Source organism: Mobula hypostoma, chromosome 5 (assembly GCF_963921235.1).
Source record: "Mobula hypostoma chromosome 5, sMobHyp1.1, whole genome shotgun sequence".
NCBI classification, from domain to species: Eukaryota; Metazoa; Chordata; class Chondrichthyes; order Myliobatiformes; family Myliobatidae; genus Mobula; species Mobula hypostoma.
The window spans coordinates 112,000,817-112,022,885 of NC_086101.1; the positions used below are offsets into that span (position 1 = coordinate 112,000,817).

Here is a 22,069-nt window from a genome sequence, read left to right on the forward strand (position 1 = left end):
AACAGAAAGGGGTGGATACAGGCCAGACCAATCCAAGAAAAGCCCTCCCCACCAATGAGAACATTTACAAGGAGCACTGCCACTGCAAAGCAGCATCCATCACCAAGGACCCCAACCATCCAGCCGTGCTCTCTTCTCACTACTACCATCAGGCTTAGGTCCCACATCACCAGGTTCATGAGCAGGTACTACCCTACAATGATGTTTACTGAACCAACTTCACTCATCTCAACTCTGACTCTACAACCTATAGACTTTCATTCAAAAACTCTACATGTCATGTTTCATACATTTTAATTTACTTTTTAAAATGCATTATTTGTACAATTTGTCCTCTTTTACACTTTTCCTCTGCTTTTTTATGTACAGTTTTTCATAATTTATACTGCATTTCTTTATTTTCCTGTAAATTCTAGAAAGAAAATGAATCTTAGGGGAGTATATGGTGACACAAACATAATTTGATAATAAACTTACATTGAACTTTAAAAATCTTTTCCCAAAACTCCAGTAACTCAGAATTGGACAGTGTAAAAATAGACTCTTTCAACCCACCTAGTTCAAGCAAATAGTGATGCCAATCTATGCTAATCCCATTTGTCCATACTTGGCCTGTATCCCTCTACAGCTTTCCTGTCCAAAGGTTGTTCAAATGCCTTTTAAATATTATAATTGCATCTAACTCTGGCAGCTCACTCCAAGTAATGACACTGCATTCTGTCTTTATTTTTCCTATCATACTACCCCGATGTATGTACGCACGGGCAGCATAGTAGCACAGCAATTAGCATAACACTATTGTAGTCCCAGCAATCAGTGATCAGGATTCGATTCCTGCGCTGTCTCTAATGAGTGTGTTTGTGCTCCCCATGAAAACATGGTGCTCCGGTTTCCTCCCATATTCCAAATGAGTAAGGGTTAAAAATTGTGGGAATGCTATGTTGGCACAGCGACACTTGAGAGTTGCCCCCAGCACATTTTCAGACTGCGTTGACTGTCACACATTTCACTGAATGTTTCAATATACTCAGGACAAATAAAGCTAATCTTTTGTAATGTAACACACACAAAATACTGGGGGAACTTAGCAGGTCAGGCAGTATCTATGGAAATGAATGAACAGTTGACATTTCTGGCCAAGACCCTTCTTCAGGACTGAGAAGGAAGGGGGAAGACGCCAGAATGAAAAGGTGGGGCTAGGGGTAGGACAGCTAGAAGGTGATAGGTGAAGCCAGGTGGGCAGGAAAGGTCAAGGGCTGGAGAAGAAGGTACCTGATAGGAGAGGAGAGTGGACCACAGAAGAAAGGGAAGGAGGAGGGGATAGGCAAGTGGGAAGAGGTAAATGGTCAGAGTGGAGAATAGAGGAACAGGAGGGAATTTTTTTTTAAACCGTAAGGAGAAATCGATATCAGGTTGGAGGCTACGCAGCTGGAGTACAAAGCGCTGTTTCTCCACGCAGAGGGTGGCCTCATCTTGGCACAAGAGGAGGCCATCTTTTGTAATGATCTGTTTACATGACATTTAAACAAAGCTTTCCAATGTCTCTGTGACAATAATAAACCAACTACCAATGACACCCCCTCTATGCAAGCATATCCCCGCCAATGCCTTAAAGGTTTATCCTCTCTCACATTAAACTTGTGCCCTCCAGTTCTAAATGCTCTACCTCAGAAAAAGATTTGTATCTATACCCACCCCATTTTTATAAACCTTCATACAGGGTGGTGGTAGAGGCAGATACATTAGGAATTTTTAAGAAACATTTAGACAGGCACGGGAATGTGAGGGAAATGGAAGAATATGGACATTGTGTAGGCAGAAGGAATCAAGTTTATTGACCATTTAAGCACTAATTTAATTGGTTCGGCACAACATCGTGGGTTAAAGTGTTATACTGTTCTATGTTCAGGGTCATCCCTCAGCTTCCTACATTCCACTGAGAATAATGTGAGCCTACTCGAGTTCTCTCTCTATGGCTCGCTACACCAGGCAACAGCCTGCTGAATGTCTTCTGCACTCATTATTGCTACCTTGACCTTCCTGTACTGTGATGACCAGAAATGTACACAATGCTCCAAATTTGCTATGATAAAATCTGGAAGATGCTGATTTACATTAAAAATTCTGTTGAACAGCATATGCAAAATATCAAGTATAAATACATGACACTGTTCAATCGCTATTTGGCATTGTTCAATCACAGAACAGAACACTACAGCACAATACAGGCCCTTCAGTCCACAATCTTATGCCTGCTTTTTAACCTACTCTAAGATCAATCTAACCTTTCCCTCCTATATAACCCTCCATTTTTCTCCACGTATCTATCTACGAGTTTATTAAATGGCCTTAATGTATCTGCCTCTGTCACCATCTGTGGCAGGGCATACAATTCACCTACCAATCTCTGTGTATAGATTCACCTCTGACATCTCCTCCTACACTTCCCTCCAATCACCTTAAAATTATGTTTCAAAGGTTCATTTATTATCAAATTATGTATGCAGATGAATCTGAGATACATAGAAAGACATCAAAGAAAAACATCAACCACCCCTTCCACCGTACAAAAAACAACAAAACTCACAAACCCCAAACACTTAACTCCCTCCCTCGCACAAAGAAACTAAAAGATTGCTCCGCATGGAAAAAAAGCAACAAGGACGTCAAACCCCAAACCCCATTCCCCCCTTGTATTAGTAATTACCACCCTGGGAAAATATCTATGGTTGTCCATTATCTATGCCTCTTATCTTTTACAACTATCAAGTCACTTCTCATCCTCCTTTGCTCCAAAGAGAAAAGTCCTAGCTTGCTCAACCTATCATCATAAGATGTGCTCTCTAGTCCAGACAGCATACTGGTAATGGTGATCAACCTCAACTGCTGTGTCTCTTCCAGGCTGCAGTGCTCCACAAGGAGGAGAAGGAATATCTACTTGTAAGCAGTGGGAAGGAAGGAGCTAGGTTTCACTGAAGCTGTTGGCTTCATATTATTGGCATTCAAAACCTTCAAGTGCACCATATACAAAATAGCAGACTACTCCAACAGCACCTCTGCAACCCAAGACCTCTACCCACAGCAAGGACAAGGTCAGGTGTCAACAGAGAATAACCAGTAACCACAGGTTCTAAGTCACACACCATCCTTACTTGGAAATACGTTACCAGAGAATTGCTGGATCCAAATCCTGAAGCTCCCACCCAACATCACTGTAGAAAGGACTGTACATTCAAAAAGGGTGGCTCATCATCATCTCCTCAAGGGCAATTAGAAATGTGCAATAAATGATGGCATTTGTTGGTGATACTCAGATCTGGAAAATCAACAACTCAAGCCACTTGTCCTTGGCTAAGGCACATGAAAGGGGTTGCTACCTACTGGGCAGTAGGGAAGAAAGCAACGTAACATCACTCATGAGTAATGCACTGAGCAACCACAATGCCACATGAACAAAACATGGTCTATAGAGAAACTAGCATTCCCTTGATAGTCAAGATAAAAGGGAGATGCGGTAGTGGCCAAAACTAGATAAGACAGATTAGTTTTATTTGCCTCATGAACACTCAGACACGGCTTAACGCTGAGGGCGAGACCCGATGCAGACTGGGAGACCGCTTTGCTGAACACCTACGCTCTGTCCGCCAGAGAAAGCAGGATCTCCCAGTGGCCACACATTTTAATTCCACATCCCATTCCTATTCTGTCATGTCTATCCACGGCCTCCTCTACTATAAAGATGAAGCCACACTCAGGTTGGAGGAACAACACCTTATATTCCGTCTGGGTAGCCTCCAACCTGATGGCATGAACATCGATTTCTCTAACTTCTGTTAATGCCCCACCTCCCCCTCATACCCCATCTGTTACTTATTTTTATACACACATTCTTTCTCTCACTCTCCTTTTTCTCCCTCTGTCCCTCTGAATATACCCCTTGCCCATCCTCTGGGTCCCCCTCCCCCTTGTCTTTCTTCCCGGACCTCCTGTCCCATGATCGTCTCGTATCCCTTTTGCCCATCACCTGTCCAGTTCTTGGCTCCATCCCTCCCCCTCCTGTCTTCTCCTATCATTTTGGATCTCCCCCTCCCCCTTTCAAATCCCTTACTCACTCTTCCTTCAGTTAGTCCTGACGAAGGGCCTCGGCCTGAAACGTCGACTGCATCTCATTATTGATGAACTGGTCCATGATTTGTGTGATGCTAGTGCTGAGGAATTTTGTGGTGAGGCTTCTTGCTGGTGTTTCCTCTTCTCCATCCGTGTCCTCAGATTCACCCACGATACATTGCTCTGCCAATTCTCGAAGCACTTCGTTATTAAGGCTCTTGTTGGCTGTATCAGCTACTATGGAGGTTACTGTGCTGTTTAAATCTATCAGAGCTACCTGTGAATGTTACCGACATATCTTCTTCTTGAATATGATTGAAGATGCTTCTTGCCTGTTCCATTATTATCAACTGGCTTAGGGGCATGTTTCATTGTGTTTGGACATCCACCCATATATCTAGTCTATTTTCCATTTTTTCAAGCAAATGGCTCCTTGAACGAGTCACCTTAATTGATGAAAACTTTGAAGTCATCATTGCAGAAACTCTTATCTTGTCTGCATTTTTTATAATTGTTCTGATAATCAATGTAGCCAATTTCAAAGAGGCGCCAACATCAACCTGACGCTCACCAGCTTCCAAATGCCATATCACTTGCAGTTTCACATCCATGCTAATGCTTTTCCTCGACATCTTAAATTTTTTTACTTTCTGCTAGATTATGTAATGCATTAAACTGCTGCTGCTAAAGTTGACAAATTTCACGTCACATGCCGGTGATGATAAACCTGATTCTGATTCTGACTACCCTCAATGGAAGTTGCAGGCAGTTTTCCAGACATTATGGGTGGAAAAAATGAAATAAATTGCGAAGGAGCTAGAATGTTTACACATGCAGGGGAGGCAGAGCATGAACTAATACATGATTGGCTGTGAGTGGCTCAGAGTGTATGTAAAGCACTTTCATTGGCTGATTGAATGTTTACTGTAATGGCGGCCACTCTTGAGGTTTTAAGTGTTGCTTAGAATTAATTTTTGTCATTTTTTAAGATTTCAGTAAAGAATTAAATAAACACATAATAACGAATCAGTGCTAAGCAGAGTAGCGTTAAATGGGGTCTGAGTGTACATCAAAACTTACAGTAAAATGCATCATTTGCATCATCAACTACAGTCCGAGGCTGACTGCAAGTGTCACCAAATTTCCAGTGCCAACATTGCAAGTCCACAACTATGGGAGAAAACTGGAGCATACAGAGGAAACCCATACAGTCATAAGGAGAACATACAAACTCCTTACAGAAAGCAGGAATTGAACACCAATTGCTAGCACCATTAAGTGTTACAGTAACCGCTACGCTACCGTCTCAGAATTTCATTAAAGATTTTCCATTGCTAGTTTAGGACACATAAAAATAATGGATAAGAGTTCCAGGAGACAGAAAAAAAATCAAAACTTGATCTGTAGTATTTATGTTGGGTTCAGAGAAGCAGATACCACAGTAACTTCCAATTGAAAAAAAAAATGTAAATATTTTAATATTAAAGGGATCAGTTGGGAAGAGTGAAATTAAATTAGACATATCATTGGATGGGCCAGTTGATTACCCACACTGAGTCGTCACTTTATTAGATACACCTGTACGTTAATGCAAATATCTAATCAGCCAATCATGTGGCAGCAACTCAATGCATAAGAGCTTGCAGACATGGTCAAAAGATTCAGTTGTTGCTCAGACCAAACAACAGAATGGGGAAGAAATGTGATCTTGGTGACTTTGGCCGTGAAATGATTGTTGGTGCCAGACAGGGTGGTTGGAGTATCTCAGAAACTACTGACTTCCTGGGACTTTCACACACAACAGTCTCTAGAGTTTACAGAGAATGGTGCGAAAACAAAAAAAAACTAGTGAGCAGCAGTTCTGTGGACGAAAACAGCTTGTTAATGAAAGAGGTCAGAGGAGAGTGGCAAAACGGGTTCAAGCTGACATGAAGGTGACAGTAACGCAAACAATCATGCGTTACAAGAGTGGTGTGCGGAAGAACACTTCTGAATGCACAACACATCAAACCTTGAAGTGAATAGGCTACAGCAGCAGAAGATCGAAAACTTACATTCAGCACCCACCTAATAAAATGGCCACTAAGTGTACTTCACTGTAATATCTTCACTTCAGAATTAACAACAAGTGTTGAGTGCTGCTTTCTGATTGTTCATAGATTCACTTGGGATAGCAGGGTGGAGATACATCTCTACCAAACTGTAAGGTGCTCTTTCCCTACGCTAACCTATAAGTCACCCTTGGACAAGGTGCTTACACCCGACCACCCCCCAACCTCCCAGTCAAGGTCACATGAAGCCATGGGAGCAGGTGGTAGATGGTCATATGAACAGCTGGTGCTTATCATAAGCAATCACTGATGCCAGGCAGACAATCTCTTAAGAGTATTGATAATGGCTAGGATCACCATCTTGAGTGTTTGGTGACTGTCCAGCAGGAGGCAATGGCAAACCACTTCTGCAGAAAAATTTGCCACGAACAATCATGGTCATGGAAGACTACGACTGGCCATGTCATACAACACAGCACTTAATGATGATGATGATAATTACCTGGCGTGTGGGAAGCGAAAGATGGTTGTAAACTCGATAACCGGAAGGCAGCATTGGGTCTGTGTAGAAAAACTCACATTGGTGGAGAGCGGGCACTGAAATGGAAAGGTCGAGGACAAGGTGAGTTAGACTATCTTTACTTATTCAGGTCACAGCTATAACTGGTATTTCACAGCATCAGAGGGGACAAAGTATTAGAGGATCACTATGTATAAAATTATGAGGGCATCTTATTGAATACAGGCACAGTGGCACAGCAGGTAGTGCCTTCCACATACCCAAAAACAAAACGTGTGGATAGGTATGTCAAATGGCTACTGCAAACTGCCCCGAGATTGGAGTTGATGTTACAGTCTGCGATGTTGGTGGAAATGTGGAGGGATATAAAATCGGTTAGGGTAGGATTAGTGTAAAAACAGGAGTTGGGTGGTCAGCATGGGCTTCGTAAGGTGAAAGACCTGTTTCTATGCCATCTCTATGACTTTTGGAATGAAGGATGACAACAGGCTGTTTGCTGTAAAACTCAGAACATTTAAAGGTCTTATTGCAAAGTTCTTATTCTTCTTACTCAACAAGATGGTAAGAGACATAGAAAGAGTGGATTGGCAGACATTTTCCCAGGGCGGAAGTGGCTAAGACAAGGGGGCATAGCTTTAAGGTGATTGGAGAAAAGTGTAAGGGTCAGAGGCAAGTTCTTTACACAGAGTGTTGGGTGTGTGGAGCCCTTGCTTGGGGTGGTGGTAGAGGCAGACATATCAGGGGCATTTAAGAAACTCTTAGTTTTAGGCCTCTTATCTATGAACAGATGTGCTGGCATTGGAGGCAGGTCAGAGAAGATTCATGAGAACAATCACGGAAATGAAAGAGTTAACATATGACAAACACAAGAAAATCTGCAGATGCTGGAAATCCAAAGCAACACACACAAAATGCTGGAGGAACTCAGCAGGCCAGGCAACATATATCACGAGAAAATACGTGTATTGCTTGAGTTAACATACGAGGAGTGTTTGGTGGCTGTGGGCCTGTACTCGCTGGAATTTAGAAGAATTAGGGCGGATCTCATTCAAACCTATCGAATACTGAGAGCCTAGATATGGACAGGATGTTTCCTATAGTGGGAGAGTCTAGGACCAGAGGGCACAGCCTCAGAATATACGAATGTCCATTTAGAACAAAGATGAGGAGGAATTTCTTTAGCCAGAAGGTGGTGAATTTGTGGAATTCATTGCCACAGTTGGCTGTGGAGGTCATCATTAAGTATATTTAAAGTGGAGGTTGATAGGCTCTGGAATAGGAAGGTTGTCAAAGGTTACAGGGAGAAAGCAGGAGAATGAGGCTGAGAGGAATAATAAATCAGCCAGGATGGAATGGTGGAGAAGACTCGATGGGCCAAATGTGCTAATTCTGCTCCTATGTCTTATGGTAAGTTCTTTACTCTGAGAGTGGTGGGTATGTGGAACACCCTGCCAGGGATGGTGGTAGAGGCAGCTACATTAGGGGACATTTAAGAAACTCTTAGATACGCACATGGATGATAGAAAAATGGAAGGCTATCTAAGAGGGAAGGGATAGATTGATCTTAGAGTAGGTTAGAAGGCTGGCACAACATCGTGGGCCAAAGGGCCTATGTTGTGCTATAATGTTCTATGACTATTAAAATGTGATTTGAAGGTCTTACTGCAAAGTTCTTATTCATCTTACTGTCAATTGCTTGGGAATGGAAGCCCGTGGCTTCATATTTTGCCTTAGAGTCAGCTGATGAGCAGGAATCGACGGAATCTTTGTTCTTGAAGGTGGAGCTGCCAATTTCTGTGATCGGGCTCTGTCTCTGCCGATACGAAACAGCGGTGTAAAAAGATTGGAAAGACGGATGTGATAATGTCCTCATGGCGAATGGGGCAACGACACCCGAATACCTTGCCTAAACATGAAAAAAAGAAATACATGCGTGGGTACTTCTCATCTTAAATTACTTTCTCGGTCTGTTTCTTTTAGCCAAGAGCCCGGTCAGATTTATGTTTCTTAAATTGGGGATTAACTTAAAGTGGCTTTCCCAATATTCTTCCATAAAACTACATTGAGATCAGCTGTTACCTCTATAATGATGTATCACATTTTTTTCTTAATGACAATCTACCGTTACTTCCTTTCTGTAACCATCATTTTGTGATTAATAGTGCAGTTTTCCAGTCACAGTCATAGAAAAGTACAGCACAGAAGCAGGCCCTTCAGCCCATTCAGTCCATGCCAAACCATTTAAACTGCTTACTCCCATTGACCTGCACCAGGACCATAACTGTCCCATCCACATACTGTACTTATCCAAACTTCTCTTATATGTTGAAATTGAGCTCGTATGCACCACTTGCACTGTCAGCTCACCCCATACTCTCACTACCCTCCGAGTGAAGTCCTTGTGACTTCCACAAAATCCAGAGAAAGTTGGTAGATTGTAACCAATAGATCTACAGTACCAACAGCCACTTTCTTCAAGACTCTTGGATGCAACCTTTATGTGCCTTTACTAATTCGTTTGCCTGGTAAGAGTGATAGGGCTGCTCCAGTGGCCTTTGTTAGATCCCAGCCTCCAGCACTGCCCACGAAGCATCTGAACATTTTCTCCGGTGATTGTGTGTTCCTCTGGGTGCTCAGTATCTCAAAGAGTTGATTAAGATGATGCCAAAGAGTGGCAGATCTTCGCTTGCATCTCCGAAAGGAATCATCAGATGTTCCCATTTAGTACTACTATAGTTGAAATCTGCAGTCACAGTCCTAGATACTTCCGTAAACAATGTTGTTTTAAGCTCTTTTACTACTTATTATGGTGCTTTATAATATTTATGAATTGCACTGCACTGCTGACTCAAAACAGCAAATTTCATGACATATTTCAGTGATAAAGTGGTAATAAACCTGATTCTTATATACAAATTGACAGGTTAATTGGTTACTGCAAATTACATTGAACAACAAAGATTTTGCTTCCTAAATACTTTCGGGTGTTATGGATTTTGGGCTGCTGGTCATGAAAATCACCATAAAATTTCCCTATTGTTCACTTTTTTTTTTCTAATCACCTATATTTGTTACTTCAATTCATAATTCAAGTCAATTAAAATGTTGCCCACAATGCAAGTTGAAACCATGAAGTGCAACATGTCATTAAAGATTCATTTTCTGCATTCCCAGTTAAGACTTCTTCTCTGCAAATCTTGGCACTATCGGTGACGAGCATGGTGAAAGATTTCATCAGTATATTGCGGTCATGGAGAAACAGTATCAGGGCATCTGGAATCTATCAATGATGTGGTTGATCATTATTGGAGACTTAAGCGAGAAGCCTCAGACACAGTACAAACGAAGATCATCAACAAAACATTTTCAGCTTAGTTGAACTATTGCAAAGGGTCAGCACTATTATGCAATTAAATGCATTATATTCAGTCAAAGTTAATTTGTTTCTCCAAATTCCTACATGATACAAGTAGTCTGAAATTATATTTGTGTTCAGTTTCAAGTAGTCTACCATAAAGAAAAAAACTTTGAGGAAACAACACCCACAAAAAAGTGTTATCCCAAGAGAGCAGGTGAGAGGTAGAGTCTGGGAGAAGTTCAGGAGAATCTGGGCAAAATAAAATCAGGGATTTGTTCAAGATTAGTAGATGGATGATTAGTGATCTGAAAGACTGCTTCTGTGATTATGACTCTGAAGTATGACACGGGCACCTGTTATTTGCCTGCCTAATAACCAATAGTCCTAATAGCAGACAGTTCACAAAACTGCTTCTTTCACATCTTTTTCCTTCAAATGTGATTCTCCTTATGTGTCAGCCTGTGAGCTACATTTTGGTGGTGTGCTTTGGGCCAATTAGGCGATCTAGCGCTTTGCTGTCTCTGAAGGGGTTGAAATTATTAAAGTGAACGCAGAAGACAAGCGAATGCCCAGCACTATCTACCAGCCTCTTGCTTGCGTCTGCCAGAGGAAGATGTCTGTGCATGACATTCTCTTTCTTCTTGCTCACCGCTGATGAAGGAAGGTTCCTTCATTCAAATAGTTTCTTTCTCTCGATGCTGTCGGAGGATGGTATCGGAGTTCTGTGTCTTGGGCGAGATTTAATCGATGCAGTTTGTGGATGGGACTCTGTAGCTCACACTATGATGTGTTTCTGGTTACTCATAGACTAATGGAGGTAGACAGCACGCACACCGGCCCTTCGGTGTAACATGTCCCTGACAACCAAGGTGGCTTCCTCAGCACATCCCATTTGACGGCATTTAGCCAACATCCCTCTAAACGTTTTCAATCAAGAACTTGTTTAAATGTCTTAAAAATGTTTCAGTTCTATCAGCGTCTACCATTTCCTCTGGCAGCTCATCCCATTAACCGACCACCGAGTGTGTGAAAAATTTGCCACTCAGGTCCCCTGCTCTCCTTTACCATCTGAGCTTAAATCTATATCCTCTAGTTTTAGACTCCACTACCCTGGGGAAGGACTGTGACCTCATCACTGCCCTGCAAGATTTCATAAATCACAATAATGTCCACCCTCGGTCTCCTTTGCTACAAGGAAAACAGTCCAGGTCGATCCAGATTCTCCTGAAGCCCTTGAGCCCCGGTAGCATTCCTGTTAATCTTGTCTGCATACATTCCAGCTGAATGTCATCCTTTCTACAGCTCGGTGACCAGAACTGCACCCAGTACTCTGAGTGTGGTCTGAACAATGTCTTGTACAACTGTAACATGACAAACTATCTCATGTACTTAATACCCTGATCGATGAAGGCCAGCGTACCATACACCTTCTTCACTACACTGTCTACCTGTGTCTCTACTCTCAGGAACTATGTACTTGTTCCCCTGGGTATTTCTATTCTACACTTGGAGTACGGTGCTCAGTTCTGGTCGCCTCACTACAGGAAAGATGTGGAAGCCATAGAAAGGGTGCAGAAGAGATTTACATGGATGTTGCCTGGATTGGGGAGCTTGCTTTTTGAAAACAGATTGAGTGAACTCGGCCTTTTCTCTTTGGAGCAACGGAGGATGAGAGGTGATCTGATAGAAATGTATAAGATGATGAGAGGCATTGATCGTGTGGATAGTCAGAGGCTTTTTCCTCAGGGCTGAAATGGTTGCCAAAAGAGGACACAGGTTTAAGGTGCTGGGGAGTAGGTACAGAGGTGATGTCAGTTTTTTTACTCAGAGAGTGGTGAGTGCATGGCAACAGTGGTGGAGGTGGATACAATAGGGTCTTTTAAGAGACTTTTGGATAGGTACATGGAGCTTAGAAAAATAGAGGGCTATGGGGAAGTCTAGTAATTTCTAAGGTAGGGACATGTTTGGCACAACTTTGTGGGCCGAAGGGCCTGTATTGCGCTGTAGGTTTTCTATGTTTCTATTTTTTTGCTGCTGTTTTGGACGACTTTAAATCATGGCAGCCTGCAGATAACAAACACTGTCCTGAACTGAATATGCCTGGACTCTTGTTTTTGTGTTTTATATTCTGGGTTTTTCCACTTCTTTTTGTTGCCATTTGCACAATTTTTAGCGCTGGGCTTCGTTTAACATTTTTCTTTGAATGGGTTCCATGGTTTTCTTCCTTTCGTGGCTGTGAGGGGAAAACGAATCTTAGGGCTGTATACTGCATAAATACTTTAATAATAAATGTACAGTATGTTGAATCTATGAATCTTGAATCCTGCAATGGATAGTGTTCAGAATCAGGTTTAATATGACTGGCATACGTCATGAAATATATATTTTTTAAAGTAGTGCAAAAAGAGAGCAAAAATAGCAAGGTAACGTTCATGAGTTGGTTCATTGTCCGTTCAGAAGTCTGATAGTAGAATTGGAAGAAAATGTTCAAGGAAGCAGCTTAACACCATCTTCTCAAGGGCAACAAAGGGTGGGCAATTAAATGCTAGCGCAGCCTGCATCCCACATCCCTTGAATAAATTTTTAAAAGTGTCAAGACCTTCTGATTCTACATCCTATTCTCCTTTTTGCAGGAGGAGTCAAGGTCAAACAGACACAAGCTTCAGTCATGAACTGCTTTGCCCTGGGACACAGGTCTAATATTTAACATTAGCTTCCTGCTCACCACATCATTAATCAGGAAGCAATTCATCGGAGATGAAAAAGCTTGAAATGTTGGCATCAGAATCTGTGCCCCCAGGCATTGCTGAATTGGGAGCCAAAGGAGGGCTTCTCTCATTGTAAAAATGAAATTTCAGTCCTTAAGATATAGATATAGAAATAGAATTAGGCCATTCAGTCCATCAAGTCTGCTCCACCCTTCCATCATAGCTGATTTATTTTCCCTCTCAGCCCCATTATCATGCCTTCTCCCGTAACCTTTGACGCCCTGATTCATCAAGAATCTAGCAACCTGCACTTTAAATATACCCAATGACTTGGCCTGCACAGCCATCCGTGGCAATGAATTCCACAGATTCACCAGTTCTCGTACCAGCAGACCACAAGCTCTCAGCACTCAAGCAGTTGGCAAGACTGTAGGAAAATAAAATGCTGGGGTTTCATGAGGGGTAAAACTCTGGCATTTGATTGCATCCCGAAAGCAGAAAATCATAAACATAAAAGATTCTGCAGATACTGGAAATCCATAATAACACACAAACACAGGGGGAGCTCAGTAGGTCAGGCAGCATCTATGGAGGGGAATAAACAACTGACATCTCAGGCTGAGACCCTTCATCAGGACTGGAAAGGGGAGAGGGGACGAAGCCAGAAAAAGGTGGTAGGGGAAGAGGGAGGAGTATAAGCTGGCAGGTGATAGACGAATCAGGTGAGGGGCAAGGTGGGTGGGTGTCAAAGGAGGTACGAAGTGAGAAGCTGAGAGGTGATGAGGTGCAAAAAGTAAAGGGCTAAAGAAGGAGGTATCTGATAGGAGAGGAGAGTGAACCATAGAAGAAAGGGGAAGAGGAGCGGCACCAGAGAGAGGCGATTGGCAGGTGAGGAAGAGAAAGGGGAGCCAGAATGGGGGATGGAAAATGAGAGGAGGAAGGCGGTAGGGAGAAATTACTGGAAGTTAGAGAAATCAACGTCCATGCCATCAGACTCCAGGCTACATTCCCTCCCCTCCCTCCTGCCTTCTTATCCTGGATTTCCTCCCCTCATTTTCTTATTCTGGCTTCTTCATCTCCCCTTTTCAGTCCTGATGAAGGGTCTCGGCCTGAAACGACGACTGATTATTCCCCTCTGTAGTGGCTGCTTGACTTACTAAGTTTCTCTAGCATTTTGTGTGTGTTGTTCTGGATTTCCAGCATCTGCAGAATCTCTTGAGTCTATACCATGTTCATTCTCTATTAACCTGTAACCATTTTCAAGGAATTATGACTTATAACCCCAATATCACTCTGTGCATCAGCATTCCTAAGGTTTCTGCAGCAGGACTCTGCCTGGCACAGCCCGATGCCATTCTGGATTCTGCTGGGGAATGTATCTCCACAAACCTCCACCAGCCAAATCTGGTGCATTTTTGCAATTTTTTTTCCCACTGCACCTCTGTACACATGACAATAATAAACCATTTACCAATCTACATTTACTTGACTAAGGCATCACACCCAAGGTATTAGGAAGGGAAAGGCAAGTTTCTTTTTACTTTATTTTAATGCTTAAAACTTTTGGTTTTAATATTTTTAAATACTTAAAGCAATTGCGATGCTTTTTACGTCTCCAAGCGCACAAAACTTGTTCCCAAACAGGTGGAGAAGAGTGCACAAGACCAGAGTAGTTGGCGAGCCATGGTTAGAATCCCTCAGAACAACCTAGAGAGGTGCCAAGCAGATCTAGTCACTGCTCCACCACCAGATCCAAGATAGTTTCCATGTCCTGATTGTGGACGTCCATGTCACTTAAAACTTAAGACTGACTTCAAAGCCATCTTCGTATGCACAGCAGGAGAACTGCAAAAATCTAACTCATTGTCAGATTCTGCAGTCAACCAATCAAACACATCTCCAAAAGCAAAACTTGTTACAAGGCCTTACAGGAGATATGCTTGCAGCCTTGGCCTTGTCTCATGTCAAAGGTCATCAGGATGTTTTGGGGCAGAGGTTCAGGGGATCACTCTGGAATCAGGAACCCCAGGATGATTTGATCCAAGAATCTGTAGTAGTTAGCATGGGTGTGTGTGGTGGGGGGGGGTGGAATTGAGGGTGCGGAATTGTGACAAAGCAAGAGCAAGCTGAATTGAGCACAATTTAGCATGTGAAAATTTATTTTCTTATGTATTTATTGAGATACAGCGTGGAATAGCCTTCGAGCCACGCTGTCCAGCAAGCCCCCAATTTAACCCTAGCCTAATTTACAATCACCAATTAACCTACTAACTGGTACATCTTTGGACTGTGGGAGGAAACCATAGCACCTGGAGAAAACCCATGCATTCCACAGGGAGGACGTCCAGACGATGTCAGAATTGAACACCGAACTCAGACATCCTCAGCTGTAATAGCGTCTGACTAACCGCCACGCTACCATGGCACCCAGTTCACCAAGAACAGCTACCATGTAAGTTTGCACATCGGAACTCCCACTGATTGTGCATTGTGCATGCTCCAACTATAGGGATGAACCAATACGATTTCAGAATTGTATTGCATATGCAATCTATTGCATCCGGTGCTCCCGGTGCGGCCTCCTCTACATCGGTGAAACCCGACGCAGAATGGGGGACCGCTTCGTCGAGTACCTCCACTTCATCCGCCACAACAGACAGGATCTCCCGGTAGCCACCCACTTCAACTCTGCTTCCCATTCAGATAGGTCCATACATGGCCTCCTCTACTGCCATGATGAGGCTAAACTCAGGTTGGAGAAGCAACACCTCATATACCGTCTAGGTAGTCTCCAGCCCCTTGGTATGAACATAGAATTCTCCAGCTTCCAGTAATTCCCTCCCCCTCCCTTCCTGTATCCCTATTTCACTCTACCCCCTCCCCCAGCTCCCTCATGGTTCCGCCTCCTTCTTCTACTACCCATTGTTTTCAGGGCTATGACATCATGCTTCCCCTCCCCCACCCCTTTGTCTTTCGAATTACTGGTCTTTCAACTGAAGCTACAAGCATTCTGCAAATCCTTCCCCCTCTTTCATTCTTCAGTCCTGACGAAGGGTTCCGGCCTGAAACATCGATTCATCGTTTCTAACTGATGCTGCCCGACTTGCTGAGTTCATCCAACGTAATGAAAGTGCCACAATTTCATAGAAACATAGAAAATAGGTGCAGGAGTAGGCCATTCGGCCCTTCGAGCCTACACCGCCATTCAGTACGATCATGGCTGATCATCCAACTCAGAACCCTGATTCCCCCCCATACCCCCTGATCCCTTTAGCCACAAGGGCCATATCTAACTCCCTCTTAAGTATAGCCAATGAACTGGCCTCAACTGTTTCCTGTGGCAGAGAATTCCACAGATTCACCACTCTCTGTGTGAAGAAGTTTTTCCTCATCTCAGTCCTAAAAGGCTTCCCCTTTATCCTCAAACTGTGACCCCGCGTTCTGGACTTCCCCAACATCGGGAACAATCTTCCTGCATCTAGCCTGTCCAATCCCTTTAGGATTTTATATGTTTCAATAAGATCCCCCCTCAATCTTCTAAATTCCAACAAGTATAAGCCTAGTCGATCCAGTCTTTCATCATATGAAAGTCCTGCCAGCCCAGGAATCAATCTGGTGAACCTTCTTTGTACTCCCTCTATGGCAAAAATGTCTTTCCTCAGATTAGGGGACCAAAACTGCACACAATACTCCAGATGTGGTTTCACCAAGGCCTTTGCAACTGCAGTAGTACCTCCCTGCTCCTGTACTCAAATCCCCTTGCTATGAATGCCAGTATACCATTCGCCTTTTTCACCACCTGCTATACCTGCATGCCCACTTTCAATGACTGGTGTATAATGACACCCAGGTCTCGTCGCACCTCCCCTTTTCCTAATTGGCCACCATTCAGATAATAATCTGTTTTCCTGTTTTTGCCACCAAAGTGGATAACCTCACATTTATCCACATTAAATTGCATCTGCCATGCATTTGCCCACTCACCTAACCTATCCAAGTCACCATGCATCCTCTTAGCATCCTCCTCACAGCTAACACTGCCACCCAGCTTTGTGTCATCTGCAAACATGGAGATGCTGCATTTAATGTTCTCATCTAAGTCATTAATATATATTGTAAACAACTGGGGTCCCAGCACTGAGCCTTGCGGTACCCCACTAGTCACTGCCTGCCATTCTGAAAAGGTCCCGTTTATTCCCACTCTTTGCTTCCTGTCTGCTAACCAATTCTCTATCTACATCAATACCTTACCCCCAATACCGTGTGCTTTAAGTTTGCACACTAATCTCCTGTGTGGGACCTTGTCAAAGCCTTTTGAAAATCCAAATATACCACATCCACTGGTTCTCCCCTATCCACTCTACTAGTTACATCCTCAAAAAATTCTATGAGATTCGTCAGACATGATTTTCCTTTCACAAATCCATGCTGACTTTGTCCGATGATTCCACCGCTTTCCAAATGTGCTGTTATCACATCTTTGATAACTTACTCTAGCATTTTCCCCACCACCGATGTCAGGCTAACCGGTCTATAATTCCCCGGTTTCTCTCTCCCTCCTTTTTCAAAAAGTGGGGTTACATTAGCCACCCTCCAATCCTCAGGAACTAGTCCAGAATCTAAAGAGTTTTGAAAAATTATCACTAATGCATCCACTATTTCATGGGCTATTTCCTTAAGCACTCTGGGATGCAGACCATCTGGCCCTGGGGATTTATCTGCCTCTAATCCCTTCAATTTACCTAACACCACTTCCCTACTAACATGTATTCCCTCAGTTCCTCCATCTCACTGGACCCTCTGTCCCCTGCTATTTCAGAATCATTGCCTGAACAAGTTGGGCAGCACGGTAGCATAGTGGTTAGGCAACTCGGGCTCAATTCCCTGTAAGGAGTTTCTATGTTCTTCCTGTGATCACATAGGCTTCCTCTGGTTTCATCCCACTGTCCAAAGGCATACCAATTGGTAGATTAATTGGACATTGTAAGTTGTCTCGTGATTAGGCTAGGATTAAACCAGAAGTTTGCTGGACAGCGTGGCTCGACGGGCTAGAAGGGCCTATTCCATGCTGCATCTCATTAAATAAATAAACAAATAAAATTTGGAAGCTATGTTGCCACAAAGCATAGAGTGTCAATGGCCTTTACACTGCCTGTCAGAGGGGTAAAAATTAGTGTTTTTGGCAAAGAAAGAGCCAGATAATTGTCTTAACCCACCTCTGAGGCACGTTGTAAAGTGCTTGACAGGAGAGGAATTGCATCAGAAAGCCCATACAACACAGAAAGCTTAAAGTGGGTCAAATGAAACAGATAAAAATGTAACAACAAATGTACAAACCTTTTTGTTCTGGGAAACACCGCCTAAGCTCGAAGATTCTCCCTCATCAGCACTGTTAACTGTTGCAGATATACCTTGGTCCAATGACAATCCATCATCCCCACGGCTGGGAGACTCTCTTCCTTCTTCGCGATCTTTCTTGGAACAAACTGTGTGAAAAGATCCAACAACTCTCACATTCTCAATAGGTCAGAACCTCTCTTCCATTGTTACAAACATGGACATAAACTAATCTGTACAGGTGTCCCCCGCTTTCCGAACATTCGCTTTACAACACCTCGCTGTTACGAAATACCTACATTAGTTACCTGCTTTCGCTAACAGGTGTTTTCACTGTTATGAAAATAGGCAGAGTGTGAAAAAAGGCAGTGCGTGCCCCGAGCAGCCAAGCTCCTCCCCCGGAACTGCATTCTAGTTGGCATTGCTTAAACACGTGCCTGTGAGCATCTGTGCTTTATGTCGATTTATTTTGAGCATCCGTTAGCAAGATCAGTTCTAAAGTATTGGAAAAGCCTAAAAGAGCTCGTAAGGCTGTTACACTTAGTGTAAAACTAGACATAATTAAGCGTTTCGATCATGGTGAACGAAGTAAGGACAAAGTGAGTTTGGCTTGTGGAAGTTGACGAAGATGATGTTGAAGAGGTTTTGGCATCCCATGACCAAGAACTGATAGATGAAGAGCTGATGCAATTGGAAGAGGAAAGGATAACAATCGAAACCGAATGCAGTAGTGAATGGACCAAAAGTGAAGTCGTCCAGGAACTGAATGTGAAGCAACTACGTGAGATTTTCGCTGCAACTGACAACACTGCAATGATTGCAGAAAAGTACGACTTTAATTTTGAAAGGCCACGTCAGTTTAGGGCAATATTTGCAGGATGGTTTGAGTGCTTACAAAGAACTGTATGATAGTAAAATGCGCAAGGCTAAGCAGTCGTTTTTCAAGGCTTCCACATCAGCCACAGCAGATGACGAACCTCGACCTTCGACATCGAGGCAAGCAGACATAGAAGAAGATGGCCTGCCTGCCCTGATGGAAACAGACGACAATGAGATGACACCCCAGTGTCCCACCACCCCAACCTCCGACGACTCAGCCTAACACACCATCATCAGTGTGCTCACCGTCTTCCCGATTCCTGTAAGTGATACTACACTGTACATACATTATTTCTACTTTATATAGGCTGTGTATTTTTGTGTTATTTGGTATGATTTAGCAGCTTCATAGCTTAAAGGTTACTGGAGAGAGTGCTTCTGCCGAGAGTGCTTGTGTGAGACTTTCGCTACGGTGGACAGTGCAGCAATTATTGCAGAAAAATATTTCTACTTTATATAGGCTGTGTATTTATCATATCGATCCTGCTTTTACTATATGTTACTGTTATTTTAGGTTTTATGTGTTATTTGGCATGATTTGGTAGGTTATTTTTTGGGTCTGCGAACGCTTACAAATTTTTTGGTAATTGCTTCTTCACTTTACGACATTCCGGCTTAAGAACCGTTTCATAGGAACGCCCTACCTTCGAATGGTGCGGTAAACCTGTATTCAAAGGTAAAACAAGCTGAAGTACCCACTGAGGGCTAACCAGTGACTGAGTGGTTCTTCTGGGGATTGTGTCAATACAAGAGGGCTTTCATTGAAGACAGAAAAATGCTAGAAAGAGAAGTAGTATTAATGCTTCAGGTCATTTGATAAAGGATCCTTGACCCTGAGCATTAACTCAGTTTTCCTCTCCACTTATTAAGGATGGCACTGTAGGGTAATGCTATTAAGGCGACTTGGGTTCAATTCCCACTGTCATCTGTAAGGAGTTTGTACGTTCTCCCCATGACTGCATGGGTGTCCTTCCACTTTCCAAGATGTACTCGTTAGTGGGTTTGATTGGTTACATGAGTGTAATTGGGTGGTGTAGGCTCATTGGCCTGAAAGAGGCTGTTATCTAAATAAAATGAAATGTTATATTTCTAAATAAAAATAAGATATTACCTGACCTGCTGAGTATTTCTGAAGATTTTCTATTTTTATTTCTGATTAGCAGTATCTGCATTTTTCATTTTTTTAAAAACCTCCTTTTGTTAAAAGTTAGGAATGACAGGTGCAGAGGTAGAAGGATACCGTGAGGTGAATGACCACAAAACCCCAAACAGGACATGTAAATAAGATGTAATACACACAAAACGCTGGAGCAACTCAGCAGGCGAGGCTGCATCTCGGGAAAATAGTAAACAGTCGACATTTCGGACTAAGACTCTTCATTAGGATTAGATAGGAAGGGGGAAGGAGCCAGGCAAAGAATGTGGGGAGAAGGGGGAAAGAAGTACAAAGTGGCAGGTGATAGATGAAACCGGGAGGGGGGAGGGGTGAAGTAAAGAGCTGGGAAGTTGATTGGTGAGAGATAAAGGGCTGGAGAAGGAGGGATCTGATAGGAGAGGACAGAAGACCATGGAAGAAAGGGAAGGGGGAGGAGCTCCAGGGGGAGGTGATGGGCAGGTAAGGAGATAAGGTGAGAGAGGGAAACAGTAGATAAGATGTTAAGTTTAACCTATGGACTCACTTTCAAGGACTCTACGACTCATGTTCTCAGTATTTACTGATGGATTTATTTATTATTATTTGTCTTTGTTTGCATAAGGTGTCTTTTACACATTGGTTGTTTGTTATTGTGTTTGTTTTTCACTAATTCTACTGTATTTCTTTGTTCTATTGTGAATGCCTGCAAGAAAACAAATTTCAGGGTAGTATATGGTGACATATATATACTTTGATAGTAAATTTACTTTACACTTTGAAGGCATAAGGTATACCTGCCTTTGTTAGTGAAGAAAATGAATACAAGAACAAAGACAGCATGGTTCAATTATATGCAACATTAATTAGACCACCATTTGAGCACTGTGTACAGTTCTGGTTGCCACATTACAGGAAGCACGAGAGAGGGTGAAGGAATGTTCCTAGAATTATAATTATCAGGAGAGACTGCTTAGGTAGGGATTGTCTTTGGAACAAGAATGAAAGACAGATTAATTAGGATTAATAGGATTCTGGTTAATTGGGTCATTGGTTAATTGAGGCAGCCATATATTTCCATAAGACATAGGAGCAGAACTAGGCCATTTGGCCCATTGAGCCTGCTCCACCATTTGATTATGGCTAATTCATAGAAACATAGAAACATAGAAAATAGGTGCAGGAGTAGGCCATTCGGCCCTTCGAGCCTGCACCGCCATTTATTATGATCATGGCTGATCATCCAACTCAGAACCCAGCCTTCCCTCCATACCCCCTGACCCCTGTAGCCACAAGGGCCATATCTAACTTCCTTTTAAACATAGCTAATGAACTGGCCTCAACAGTTTGCTGTGGCAGAGAATTCCACAGATTCACCACTCTCTGTGTGAAGAAGTTTTTCCTAACCTCGGTCCTAAAAGGCTTTCCCTTTATCCTCAAACTGTGACCCCTCGTTCTAGACCTCCCCAACATCGGGAACAATCTTCCCGCATCTAGCCTGTCCAATCCCTTTAGGATCTTATACGTTTCAATCAGATCCCCCCACAATCTTCTAAATTCCAACGAGTACAAGCCCAGTTCATCCAGTCTTTCTTCATATGAAAGACCTGCCATCCCAGGAATCAATCTGGTGAACCTTCTTTGTACTCCCTCTATGGCAAAGATGTCTTTCCTCAGATTAGGGGACCAAAACTGCACACAATACTCCAGGTGTGGTCTCACCAAGGCCTTGTACAACTGCAGTAGTACCTCCCTGCTCCTGTACTCGAATCCTCTCGCTATAAATGCCAGCATACCGTTCGCCTTTTTCACCGCCTGCTGTACCTGCATGCCCACTTTCAATGACTGGTGTATAATGACACCCAGGTCTCGTTGCACCTCCCCTTTTCCTAATCGGCCACCATTCAGATAATAATCTGTTTTCCTATTTTTGCCACCAAAGTGGATAACTTCACATTTATCCACATTAAATTGCAT

General features: G+C 43.0%; 1 protein-coding gene across 5 annotated transcripts in view; it reads right to left on the reverse strand.

Moving 5' to 3' along the window:
• LOC134346260 (uncharacterized) overlaps nucleotides 1–22,069 on the reverse strand; it is a 69,000-nt gene that overhangs the window by 2,967 nt on the left and 43,964 nt on the right. For 4 of the 5 annotated variants that reach the window (XM_063047602.1, XM_063047601.1, XM_063047603.1 and 1 more), the window contains exons 5-7: nucleotides 18,082–18,230; nucleotides 8,365–8,584; nucleotides 6,661–6,755 (exon numbers count right to left, since the gene is read on the reverse strand). In XM_063047602.1, coding sequence (XP_062903672.1) covers nucleotides 6,661–6,755; nucleotides 8,365–8,584; nucleotides 18,082–18,230 — 464 coding nt within the window. The remainder of the gene's footprint in view (nucleotides 1–6,660; nucleotides 6,756–8,364; nucleotides 8,585–18,081; nucleotides 18,231–22,069) is intronic. The other variant, XM_063047604.1, reaches the window with a different exon arrangement.